At 44.8% G+C, this 13,257-nt stretch overlaps 1 protein-coding gene across 4 annotated transcripts in view; it reads left to right on the top strand.

The window, feature by feature from the left end:
* Positions 1 to 11,465, top strand: part of cep152 (centrosomal protein 152) — a 42,612-nt gene extending 31,147 nt beyond the window's left edge. For 3 of the 4 annotated variants that reach the window (XM_029751795.1, XM_029751793.1, XM_029751794.1), the window contains 10 exons: positions 214 to 340; positions 3,185 to 3,316; positions 3,640 to 4,341; positions 4,540 to 4,615; positions 5,264 to 5,431; positions 7,351 to 7,441; positions 7,552 to 7,634; positions 9,064 to 9,220; positions 9,348 to 9,451; positions 9,625 to 11,465. In XM_029751795.1, coding sequence (XP_029607655.1) covers positions 214 to 340; positions 3,185 to 3,316; positions 3,640 to 4,341; positions 4,540 to 4,615; positions 5,264 to 5,431; positions 7,351 to 7,441; positions 7,552 to 7,634; positions 9,064 to 9,220; positions 9,348 to 9,451; positions 9,625 to 10,592 — 2,608 coding nt within the window. In that variant the 3' untranslated portion in view covers positions 10,593 to 11,465. The remainder of the gene's footprint in view (positions 1 to 213; positions 341 to 3,184; positions 3,317 to 3,639; positions 4,342 to 4,539; positions 4,616 to 5,263; positions 5,432 to 7,350; positions 7,442 to 7,551; positions 7,635 to 9,063; positions 9,221 to 9,347; positions 9,452 to 9,624) is intronic. The other variant, XR_003878004.1, reaches the window with a different exon arrangement.
* Positions 11,466 to 13,257: the final 1,792 nt, after the last annotated feature.

A 13,257-nucleotide genomic window follows, 5' to 3' on the forward strand; every position in this document is an offset into this window, starting at 1 on the left:
CTACTGCTACCACTACTACTATTACCACTACTACCACTACTACTACTACTATTACCACCACTACTACCACTACTACTACTACTATTACCACCACTACTACCACTACTACTATTACCACTACTACCACTACTACTACCGCTACCACTACTACTATTACCACTACTACCATTACTACTACCGCTACCACCACTACTACCACTACTACTACCACAGGCTCCGGGAACAGAGGCTCCAGCTGCAGCGAGAGGCAGACACGACACGACGCAGAGCAGTGGAGGATGCTGGGAAACGAGTCCAGAAAGAACTACAGGAGAAACACCTGGAGGACATGTCTAAACAGGTCAGAGGGAAAGACCATTCAATCAAGTCTTGTATCTGAATCATATGTATTCATCATTTAGTTATACAGGGGATCACATCGCCATGGTTTTGCATGCCAGACCTATCCACTTGTGAGGTGTGTTAATGTGAAATCAAATGCCTGTGATGTGGCTTTTCTGGGTCAGTAGTATTGATGGTGCTTCTTGAGTATGAGGTGTTGTAGAATGATCCCTGGTTGAAGCCTGGGACAGGGAGGGATCTACTCTGTAACATTGGAGCCCAGGTCGGGACAGGTAGGAGGGATCTACTCTGTAACATTGGAGCCCAGGTCGGGGGAGGGGGGAGGGATCTACTCTGTAACATTGGAGCCCAGGTCGGGACAGGGGGGAGGGATCTACTCTGTAACATTGGAGCCCAGGTCGGGACAGGGGGGAGGGATCTACTCTGTAACATTGGAGCCCAGGTCGGGACAGGGGGGAGGGATCTACTCTGTAACATTGGCGCCCAGGTCAGGACAGGGAGGGATCTACTCTGTAACATTGGAGCCCAGGTCGGGACAGGGGGTAGGGATCTACTCTGTAACATTGGAGCCCAGGTCGGGACAGGTAGGGATCTACTCTGTAACATTGGAGCCCAGGTCGGGACAGGGGGTAGGGATCTACTCTGTAACATTGGAGCCCAGGTCGGGACAGGGGGTAGGGATCTACTCTGTAACATTGGAGCCCAGGTCGGGACAGGGGGGAGGGATCTACTCTGTAACATTGGAGCCCAGGTCGGGACAGGGGGTAGGGATCTACTCTGTAACATTGGAGCCCAGGTCGGGACAGGTAGGGATCTACTCTGTAACATTGGAGCTCAGGTCGGGACAGGGAGGGACATTGGCCCTAACTGACTATAACAGAGTTGGCTCCATATTCATAGTGTCTCAGGGAAGTAGTGCTACAGCGTAATCATTAGTCCAAAACCTTTTGCTATGGAAACCGTTTAACTTCAAACTGAAAACAAGTTTCTATCGGACACATTCAGGTACGCTATAGATACAAAAGTATGTGGACACCCCTTCAAATTAGTGGATTCGGCTATTTCAGCCACACCCGTTGCTGACAGATGTGTAAAATCAAGCACACAGCCATGCAATCCTCCATAGACAAACATTGGCAGTAGAATGGCCTTACTGAAGAGCTCAGTGACATTCAACGTGGCACTGTCATAGGATGCAACCTTTCCAACAAGTCAGTTCGTCAAATGTCTGCCCTGCTAGATCTGCCCCGGTCAACTGTAAGTGCTGTTATTGTGAAGTGGTTAACGTCTAAGAGCAACAACGGCTCAGCGCGTAAAAATTATCTGTCCTCGGTTGCAACACACTACTGAGTTCTAAACTGCCTCTGGAAGCAACGTCAGCACAAGAACTGTTCGTCACCATTGGACTCTGGAGCAGTGGAAACGTGTTCTCTGGAGTGATGAATCACGCTTCACCATCTGGCAGTCTGACGGACCAATCTGTGTTTGGCGGAAGCCAGGAGTGCGCTACTTGCCTGAATGCATAGTGCCAACTGAAAAGTTTGATGGAGGAGGAATAATGGTCTGGGAGGACAGCTAGCTTCCGTCCTCCTCTGGGTACATTGACTTCAATACAAAACCTAGGAGGCTCATGGTTCTCACCCCCTTCCATAGACTTACACAGTAAAAACAGTGCATTCGGAAAGTATTCAGACCGCTTGACTTTTTCCTCCATTTTGTTACGTTACAGCCTTATTCTAAAATGAAGAATGATGAGTTAACTTATTCCTTATAGCTCCTAATAAATTTAAGCCCGGTGTTGGCAACATTACTTCTGATCCAGAAGGTGGCAATGAAATCCCTCCCTATATGACTTGACTTACCAGTTAGTTAACTGACTACTTATAGCTCCTAATGATTTTAAGCAGAGTGTTGGGGGCAGTTTTTCATGGTTAGGGCTAGGCCCTTTAGTTCAAGTGAAGAGAAATCTTAACGCTACAGCATACAATGACATTCTAGACGATTCTGTGCTTCCAACTTTGCGGCAACAGTTTAGGGAAGGCCCTTTCCTGTTTCAGCATGACAATGGCCCCATGGACAAAGTGAGGTCCATACAGAAATGGTTTGTCGATCAATGTGGAAGAACTTGACTGGCCTGCACAGAGCCCTGACCTCAACCCCATCGAACACCTTTGGGATGAATTGGAACGCTGAATGCGAGCCAGGCCTACTCGCCCAACATCATGGCCCGACCTCACTAATGCTCTTGTGGCTGAATGGACGCAAGTCCCCTCAGCAATGTTCCAACATCTAGTGGAAAGCCTTCCCAGAAGAGTGGAGACTGTTACAGCAGCAAAGAGGGGGGGACCAACTCCATATTAATGCCCACGATTCTGGAATGATATGTTCGACGAGCAGGTGTCCACATACTTTTGTTCATGTAGTGTATTTTCCCTCCCTGTTTGCTTCCTTTTTGGATCCTAGTGAAAACACCCCCTGATCTAGGATCAGCACTCTTTTACTCTAAGACACTTTATGAATGTGTCTACAGTAGGAGTACTGATCTAGGATCAGCACTCCTCTACTCTAAGACGCTTTGTGAATGTGTCTACAGTAGGAGTACTGATCTAGGATCAGCTCCCTCCTGTCCATGTCATCTTATTCATTCTGATCTAAAATGCTAAACTGATCCTAGATCAGCACTCTTTTACTCTAAGACACTTTATGAATGTGTCTACAGTAGGAGTACTGATCTAGGACCAGCTCCCTTATTCATTCTGATCTAAAAGGCAAAACTGATCCTAAATCAGCACTCCTCTACTCTAAGACGCTTTGTGAATGTCTCTCTGATTGTCTCCTACAGGTTGAAGGGGCAGTAAGCAGAGCCTACAGCCTCTGGCTCCAGGACCTCCCCTCCCTGCCGGAGTACAAGGCAGCGCTCCAGAGAGAACGAGAGAACTGGGAGAAAGTACAGGAGCAACATGTTCAACAACGGGTACAATTGACTGTCACTGTTTCACTGTGTTTTACTGTGTTCTTGTCTGACTCAGTTTGAATGTTGCTTATATTGGGGATAATATTCATCTTTGTCGCTAAGTTATACAGTATTTAACATCATCCCTGGATAAAATACATCTCATCTTTGTCGCTAAGTTATACAGTATTTAACATCTAAACAATGAATGAATTGAAAGATTAGCGGTGAAATGGTCCTTTTAACTAACTTAATCCCAGTAGTCAGATGGTAACAAAACGTAGCACTTCTTCTGCTTCACTCCAAAGCATCTTGTAGTTCAAGTTTCTCTCTGATTGTGTCAGGTGTCCCTAGCCCTGAGGGAAGCAGAGGAGAGGCTGAGGAGTTCGGAAGAGGAGGAGCAGGGAGGAGACCAGAGAGTTGAGGAGCTCCAAGAGGAGGTGCGGCGTTGGAGGCAGCTGGAGGAGGACCTGAAGACCGAGGTGGAGGAGGTGGCACATCTGCAGAGCCAGGTGGATGATCTGCAAAGCCAGCTAGACCATGAGAGAGAGGAGAAGGCTGCCCTGCTGAAAGCCGAGCTACTTGCAGCCAGAGCCTCCTGGAACAGAGAGAAACAGCAGGAGATCTCCTCCCTGCAGGCCTTCCAGGAGGAGCAGCTGAAACAGGCGCAGAAGGATGTGCGGAAGGAGGCGAATGGGGAGGCGGAGCGCCAGAGGAAAGAGCTCCTTTTGCAGAAGGAGGCTGAGCTGCAACAGGCTCTGAGGGACCGAGAGGAGGACTGGAAGAGGCAGGAGGATAGGAGGGGCAAGGAGGAGAGGAGGCAGGGCAGAGCAGAGGAACGGGAGGAGGTGCTCCAGGAGCTTAAGGCTGGGCTGAAGGAGGTGCAGTCTGTGCTCCTCAGAGGAGGAGCCCACAAAGAGAAGGAGAACGGAGGAGAGGTGGAGGGGAGGAGGAGAGCCAGCGGGAGCGTCAGGGAACTCCTCATGTCTACCTGTAAAGACCTCCTCCTTAAAGCTGTAGCCCAGGCCAAGAAGGAGTGGAAGAAGGTGGCTGTCTCTCTCTTTCTCCTTCTCTCTCTCCTTCTCTCTCTCACATTCTACCGACAGTGTGATAACTAGTATCGTTAGACTTGAGAGCCGTGACACGGAAGCAGGGGTTCTGCATTGTGTAAGACATTGATAGTTTAATCTCGAGGTGACTCTCTGACCCGGTCTGACTAATACTCGTTTCATGTTGTTCTCCAGATCAATGAGGAGAGGCTTGGCCGGGCGCTGAAGGAAACTCAGGAGCGTCAGGAGAAAGAACTCAACCAGATTCATAGTATGTTTCTTCTCAAGTCTTTTCTATTCACTGATGTACTGTGAATGGAATGTGGCAGACACTGTTATCCACAGAAACCCACTGTTATCCACAGAAACCCACTGTTATCCACAGAAACCCACTGTTATCCACAGAAACCCGCTGTTATCCACAGAAACCCGCTGTTATCCACAGAAACCCACTGTTATCCACAGAAACCCGCTGTTATCCACAGAAACCCACTGTTATCCACAGAAACCCACTGTTATCCACAGAAACCCGCTGCTATCCACAGAAACCCGCTGCTATCCACAGAAACCCGCTGCTATCCACAGAAACCCGCTGTTATCCACAGAAACCCGCTGTTATCCACAGAAACCCGCTGCTATCCACAGAAACCCGCTGTTATCCACAGAAACCCGCTGTTATCCACAGAAACCCGCTGTTATCCACAGAAACCCGCTGTTATCCACAGAAACCCGCTGCTATCCACAGAAACCCGCTGCTATCCACAGAAACCCACTGTTATCCACAGAAACCCGCTGTTATCCACAGAAACCCACCGTACAGTGTGTATATGATTCCATGCTGAATTGAACTCCCAATTTGAGTGAGAGAGAATTTTTTTTTAAAAGTCTGATTTAATATGTTGTTGTTCCACTTATTCAGGCTCCACTGCTCAGAAGACGGAAGAGGGTGGTTGTGGGAAGCAGTGTGCTGAGACCGTGTCCGAGCTGCAGAAGAAGAGTCGGGACCTCCAGAGGCATCTAGAGAAGGCCTGCAGACAGCTACAGATGACCGTCAAGGACCACAAGGCCTCAGTGCAGTGCCTCAAAGGTAACAAACTCCCTGTTGAATCCCAAATCAACCCTTGGCTCCTATTCCTTAGGCCAGTGGTTCTTCATCCTGGACTTGGGGACTAAAAGGGGTGTACATTTTGTTTTTGCCCTAGCGCTACACAGCTGATTCAAATGATCAACTTATTATCAACTTTTGAATATTTGAATCAGCTCTGTAGGGCTTATGGGTAAAAACCGAAAGGTGCACCCCTAGAGGGCCTCAGGGCCACGTTTGGGAAACGCTGCCTTGGGTACTTAGGAGGCGTCTACAGATCTAACGGGACTCGATAGGTGTACACTATTTGGAAAATCTTTCACCGAGCCTGTCGAAGAGAAAAGGAGAAATATGACCATATTGCTTACATCATTCAGATCTGAAAGAATAGGTTAGACGTGCCCAGCTGGTAGCAGCTAGGGGGTAAACTACTAGAATGGCCGCGACGGTCATTCTGACCATTTTTGATATTTCCATTGATATTCCATAAGTTGCTAAATGAATACATTGATTATGTTAAAATAGGTCCTAAGAAACACCTGGAAACTAAATGTGTATTCTAATCAGTCAGAAAATGTATTGATTTACATTTACGTCATTTAGCAGACGCTCTTATCCAGAGCGACTTCCAAATTTGATCCAGAAGCGCGTAGACTAACTATTAAAATAAGACGGTAGTGTATTTTCGGGCTGTAAGATGACAGATGCTCGTACTAAACTATATTGAAACTAATAATACTAATATTAATTGTGGTCTAACGACAACATTAAATTGACACTGGTGTGATGGGAGACAATATAATCAAATCGAGAATGAAGAGACTGATGAACAAAGATGGGAACGGCGTTAAGTAAACAGCACTTCTTCCATATCGTCCTACAGAGGTCCATGCAGGCCAGACATTCGGATTGATATACCCTATCTGAAAGAGCCGATTCCAAGGTTTCTAATGAACCCATTTAAAAAAATAATAATTACCAAACTACTCTACAAATTGCTTGGATGGTCTCTGTCAAATATCTCGTTGTTAAAATAACGGAGTCTGTACTGGCGACAATCGGCAATAGCCAAAAATATCCTTTCTATTTTCTTCTGTTATATTCCATATACACACACACACACACACACACACACACACACACACACACACACACACACACGTTTACTGTGGTAGGGCAGGGGTATATAAGCCTGTGATGACTGCTAAATCAGTAAGTTCATTAGCATGGAGCAGCCATAGCCTCTGATATTTAGCACAGATGAATACAACCAAAACATGCTATTTGGTTCTTTTGAAATAAATTGTATTGTGTTAATGTTTTTTATGACCTTCCTAAACAAAATATTAATGGATTTCTACGTGATTGTGTATATTAATGGTTTACTATGTGATTGTGTATATTAAATGGATTACTATGTGATTGTGTATATTAATGGATTACTACGTGATTGTGTATATTAAATGGATTTCTACGTGATTGTGTATATTAAATGAATTACTATGTGATTGTGTATATTAAATGGATTACTACGTGATTGTGTATATTAAATGGATTACTATGTGATTGTGTATATTAAATGAATTACTATGTTATTGTGTATATTAAATGGATTACTATGTGATTGTGTATATTAAATGGATTACTACGTGATTGTGTATATTATTAAATGGATTTATTAGACTGGCGGCTATTTGTACTCGTCGAGACCCGGCTATTCTACATATTTAGAAAAGGCCAGGGACGGATGGGTTCAAGGTTTTTATTGAAAACTGTCAAATTGACCGTTTTGGCGATTCTAGTGTTGAGGCTCACAAAAAGGATTGCATCAAGTGATAAATTGATCATCGATTGCCTGAGTGTGAGTCTAATTCCGTGTACTTCCTTGCCCCCCCCACCCACCTCCCTCCCTCTATTTGTAGATGAGCATGAGGTGGCCCTACGGAAAGAGAAAGAGGACAACCTGCAGAAACTTGAAGAATTGAAAAGCTCTGCAGCCAAAGAATCCTCTGGGTACGTAAACAATATATATTTTTTGACTCATCCATATTGAATATCTCTAGTCGGGTGCGAAGTCACTGGTAACCAAAGGAATGTTCTAAATGAATAAATATCCACTGCAGGGGTTCAGACATGGAGCAGAGTCTCCATGCTGGCCTTGAAGAGATGAGGGAGCAGTACATGAAGGCTGTTGAGAAAATCAGAGGTGAGTGAAATAAACGTACTACTTTAGCTACAAAAGGCTGTAACGAAACCCACCCCAGTTCAAGTGTGAATGTTCTTAGACGATGGACATGCTGCAGGTCTCTCCTTATGTACCATGATGTTTCATTCTCCAGGTGACATACTGCAGGTCTCTCCTTATGTACCATGATGTTTCATTTGACCAGGTGACATGCTGCAGGTCTCTCGTTGTCCAGGTGACATGCTGCAGGTCTCTCCTTATGTACCATGATGTTTCATTTGACCAGGTGACATGCTGCAGGTCTCTCCTTATGTACCATGATGTTTCATTTGACCAGGTGACATGCTGCAGGTCTCTCCTTATGTACCATGATGTTTCATTTGTCCAGGTGACATAGTGCAGGTTTCTCCTTATGTACCATGATGTTTCATTTGACCAGGTGACATGCTGCAGGTCTCTCCTTATGTACCATGATGTTTCATTCTCCAGGTGACATACTGCAGGTCTCTCCTTGTCCAGGTGACATGCTGCAGGTCTCTCCTTATGTACCATGATGTTTCATTCTCCAGGTGACATACTGCAGGTCTCTCCTTGTCCAGGTGACATGCTGCAGGTCTCTCCTTATGTACCATGATGTTTCATTCTCCAGGTGACATGCTTCAGGTCTCTCCTTATGTACCATGATGTTTCATTTGTCCAGGTGACATAGTGCAGGTTTCTCCTTATGTACCATGATGTTTCATTTGACCAGGTGACATGCTGCAGGTCTCTCCTTATGTACCATGATGTTTCATTCTCCAGGTGACATGCTGCAGGTCTCTCCTTATGTACCATGATGTTTCATTTGTCCAGGTGACATAGTGCAGGTTTCTCCTTATGTACCATGATGTTTCATTTGACCAGGTGACATGCTGCAGGTCTCTCCTTATGTACCATGATGTTTCATTCTCCAGGTGACATACTGCAGGTCTCTCCTTGTCCAGGTGACATGCTGCAGGTCTCTCCTTATGTACCATGATGTTTCATTTGTCCAGGTGACATGCTGCAGGTCTCTCCTTATGTACGATGATGTTTCATTTGTCCAGGTGACATAGTGCAGGTTTCTCCTTATGTACCATGATGTTTCATTTGTCCAGGTGACATACTGCAGGTCTCTCGTTGTCCAGGTGACATGCTGCAGGTCTCTCCTTATGTACGATGATGTTTCATTTGTCCAGGTGACATGCTGCAGGTCTCTCCTTGTCCAGGTGACATGCTGCAGGTCTCTCCTTATGTACCATGATGTTTCATTTGTCCAGGTGACATGCTGCAGGTCTCTCCTTATGTACCATGATGTTTCATTTGACCAGGTGACATGCTGCAGGTCTCTCCTTATGTACCATGATGTTTCATTCTCCAGGTGACATGCTGCAGGTCTCTCCTTATGTACCATGATGTTTCATTTGTCCAGGTGACATGCTACGTTACCTCAAGGAGAGTAAGGAGCGAGCAGCGGAGATGATCCGTGTCGAGGTGCTGAGAGAGAGGCAGGACACAGCCAGGAAGATGAGACACTACTATCTGACCTGTCTACAGGAACTTCTAGAGGACGGGGGGCAGGCCACAGGGTATGCTGCACACACCTGTCCAATCCTCTCAGATCTCTACTGGTGCCCAGGAGGTAGCGGTTGTTTTGGCATTAAGGGTTATAGTAAGGCTCAATTTAATCCTCCCTTTTCTTTCCTTCCCCTTCAGGGCTGAGAAGAAAATAATTCACGCTGCGAGTAAGCTGGCAGCCATGGCCAAGGTGTTGGAGACCCCTACCAAGAGGAAAACGGGAAAGAGCCACAGCTTACCGGGTAAGACCGTGTTGATTTTAATATAAGATTAAAATAAATAGGGTACAGGATCATCAAATGGAATCGTCCTTCTAGGGAGTTTGTGACAACTGTTGATGTTAAAAAACAAAAACAAACACGTGCTTTAAAAATGAATCTGATTGATTGTTCCAAATGATCTCTTGTATCAACAGGCTCGTCATCAAAGACAGAGGCCGCTACTGACAACCATCCAGGCAACGCTTCAGGTTCTCCTTCTAATAAAACCCAACGTCCAGCTAGCCACTTCCCTGGGATCACCATGTCCAGCGGTGATGAGGGGAGGATCCTCAAGGCCAAGACGTACTCTGACCCTGACTCCAAAACCACCTGGAATACCGGGCCTGTGAGTAAACCCACCCACCTGAACCTCCTGACCAATGGAAAGGAGAAAGGAGCCCCTGCAAACATGCTTGGGAAAACCCATGTCTCTTCAGGACTCTTCCTCTCACTTCCTCCTCACAAATCCTCTCATCAAATGAGTCAAACCTCCCTCGACTGTTACCGTGGTGATTTTACTAATGTTACTCTGAGGACCCAGACCAGCAGGGAGCTGTACCTGCAGGGGGCGGAGTCGGGGAGATCAGACGACGACAACTTCCTGTGTCACCGTAGTAACGCTAAACCCTTCCTGGTCCAGGAGGAGCTTCCCGTTAGAGACGAAGGAGGATCGAGCGATTGGAGTTTATCCAGTAATGGGTCCCAAGATGGCCACCACGTCCTCGCAGTTTCCTCTCAACCAGGCAGAAAAATGGAAACTGTGAAACCGTTCCCTTTGCGTGGACCTTCTTCAGCTGATGACCTGGGTGATTTCAGTAACCTCACCACTGACAACTCTGACATGACAGTTTACAAAGATTTTGTCAATGTTCAGTCTTGCGCCAAAGCCTTGACTTTCCCCAGTGTCCCGCCTCAGACCAAAGCTTTAACTCAGTCTGTCCCCAGTATGAAGACTGGTAGTAGTAGATCAAGTCACAGAGAGCCTGTCCCTGGCTCTGAGGGGGACTGGCAGAATCAGAACCAGTTCCAGAACAGCTTGTGTTCTAAGAGTCTGTTCTCTGAGCTGAAGCGGAGTCAACAGCAGGACAGTGGTTTTGACGGTCCATTCTCTCATCAGAAATAATTGCTCACAGTCCTAAGACTCTGTATGGCACTGTTCTTATAAATAGAGCAAGTAGAGATTTGAGTGAGTCTTGAATTTTGTATTTTGGTTCAGCTTTACATTTACATTAATATTTGAGTCATTTAGCAGACGTTCTTATCCAGAGTGACTTACAGGAGCAATTAGGGTTAAGTGACTTGCTCAAGGGCACATCGACAGGTTTTTCACCTCGTAGGCTCGGCGATTTGAATGGTCTTAACCGCTAGGCTACCTACCGCCCAACATGATATGATGTGGGAAATGACAGAGGTAATCGTTACGCCGAGGTAATCGTTACGCCGAGGTAATCGTTACGCCGAGGTAATCGTTACGCCGAGGTAATCGTTACGCCGAGGGCCGAGGTAATCGTTACGCCGAGGGCCGAGGTAATCGTTACGCCGAGGTAATCGTTACGCCGAGGTAATCGTTACGCCGAGGTAATCGTTACGCCGAGGTAATTCTAAATTGCCACAAACGTGTACAAGTAAACCTCGTGTTCATGTGTGTTAGGACCAATAGCTATCTTAGGTTGTGGTGTGCAGTGAATGTGCCTTCAAGAACAGATGAATACGTAGTAGGATACAAGCCTTGTGTGACCTGGTTTCTTTCTAGTCAATGATTTCCACATTTCTAAAACGCTACACTTCTTCTGTCTGTTTTTTTTAATGGATTTTTATCTGTACTGAAGGATTTTTTATTTTTCTAAATTAAACTATTTTTATATCAAGGTTGTGAGATATGCTGTGCATGTAACAAAATACACTTGTTTATAATAATTTATAATACTAACTTTTTTATCTTGTTTGTTTAGATCTTACTGATGTGGACTATAATAAAAAGGGTTCTATTAACTCATCAACAGTGCAGTCTGTATTTCCCAGAAAAAAATGCCAATGAAAGGCGTATTGCACATCCTAGTGTCTTCGACATTCCACCTCCCACGCCTACTATCAGTGGTGGGGGGAAAAAAATACTCGATTCTCATACTTGAGTAAAAATATAAAGATACCTTAAACATCTAGGGGTTCCGCTAGCGGAACGCCTCGCCAATATCCAATGACAGAGCGTGGCGCGAAATACAAAAACCTCAAAAATCCAATAATTTCAATTTTTCAAACATATGACTATTTTACACCATTTTAAAGATAAGACTCTCGTTAATCTAACCACATTGTCGGATTTCAAAAAGGCTTTACAGCGAATGCAAAACATTAGATTATGTTAGAGTACATAGCCAAAAATAAACACACAGCCATTTTCCAAGCAAGCATATATGTCACAAAAACCCAAAACACAGCTAAATGAAGCACTAACCTTTGATGATCATCATCAGATGACACTCCTAGGACATTATGTTATACAATACATGCATGTTTTGTTCAATCAAGTTCATATTTATATCAAAAAACAGCTTTTTACATTGGCGTGTGATGTTCAGAAAATGTATTCCCACCGAAAACTTCCGGTGAATTTACTAAATTACTCATCATAAACGTTGACAAAATACATAACAATTATAGATACAGAACTCCTTTATGCAATCGCTATGTCAGATTTTAAAATAGCTTTTCGGCGAAAGCATATTTTGCAATATTCTGAGTACATAGCTCAGCTATCACGGTGAGCTATTTTGACACCCGCCAAGTTCGGGGCACACTAAACTCAGAATTATTATTAGAAAAATTGTATTACCTTTGCTGATCTTCGTCAGAATGCACTCCCAGGACTGCTACTTCCACAAGAAATGTTGTTTTTGTTCCAAATAATCCATAGTTATGTCCAAATACCTCCGTTTTGTTCGTGCGTTCAGGTCACTATCCAAAGGGTAACGCGCGAGCGCATTTCGAGACAAATTCAAAATTCCAGAACTCAGACATAATTAACAAACAAAGCATGTGTGTTTAGTGAGTCTGCCAGATCAGAGGCAGTAGGGATGACCAGGGATGTTCTCTTGATAAGTGTGTGAATTAGACAATTTTCTTGTCCTGCTACGCATTCAAAATGTACTTTTGGGTGTCGGGAAAATATATGGAGTAAAAAGTACATTTTCTTTAGGTATGTATTAAAGTAAAAGTTAATTTAAAAAAAAAAAGAAATACCCCCCAAAAAACGACTTAACCTCTACAGCAAGGGTCGGCTATTCCAGTCCTCGGGAGCCTGATTGGTGTCAGTTTTTCCCCAGCTCCAGCTAACACACCTGACTCCAATAATCAACTAATCATGATCTTTAGTTAAAAATGCAATTAGTTTAAATCAGGTGTGTTTGCTAGGGCTGGGGAAGTGTGACACCTATCAGGCCCTCGAGGACTGGAGTTGCCCACCCCTGCTGTACGGGATCAGTGTCCCTAAACCAGGACAGTTGTTGCTCAATATGCGACAATGTGACTAGAATGATGTCGTAAACAGCCAACTTTCCGGGACATAGACATGTCTTATATGGGCAGAAAGCTTAAATTATTGTAAATCTAACTGCAGTGTCCAATTTACAGTAGCTATTACAGAAAAAAAATACCATGCTATTGTTTGAGGATAGTGCACAACAACAAAACACTTATCACGGCAACTGGTTTGATACATGCACCTCTGAAGGTAAAAATAATGTACTTACATTCAGTAATCTTGCTCTGATTTGTCATCCTGAGGGTCC

Source organism: Salmo trutta, chromosome 4 (genome assembly GCF_901001165.1).
Source record: "Salmo trutta chromosome 4, fSalTru1.1, whole genome shotgun sequence".
Classification (NCBI taxonomy): Eukaryota; Metazoa; Chordata; class Actinopteri; order Salmoniformes; family Salmonidae; genus Salmo; species Salmo trutta.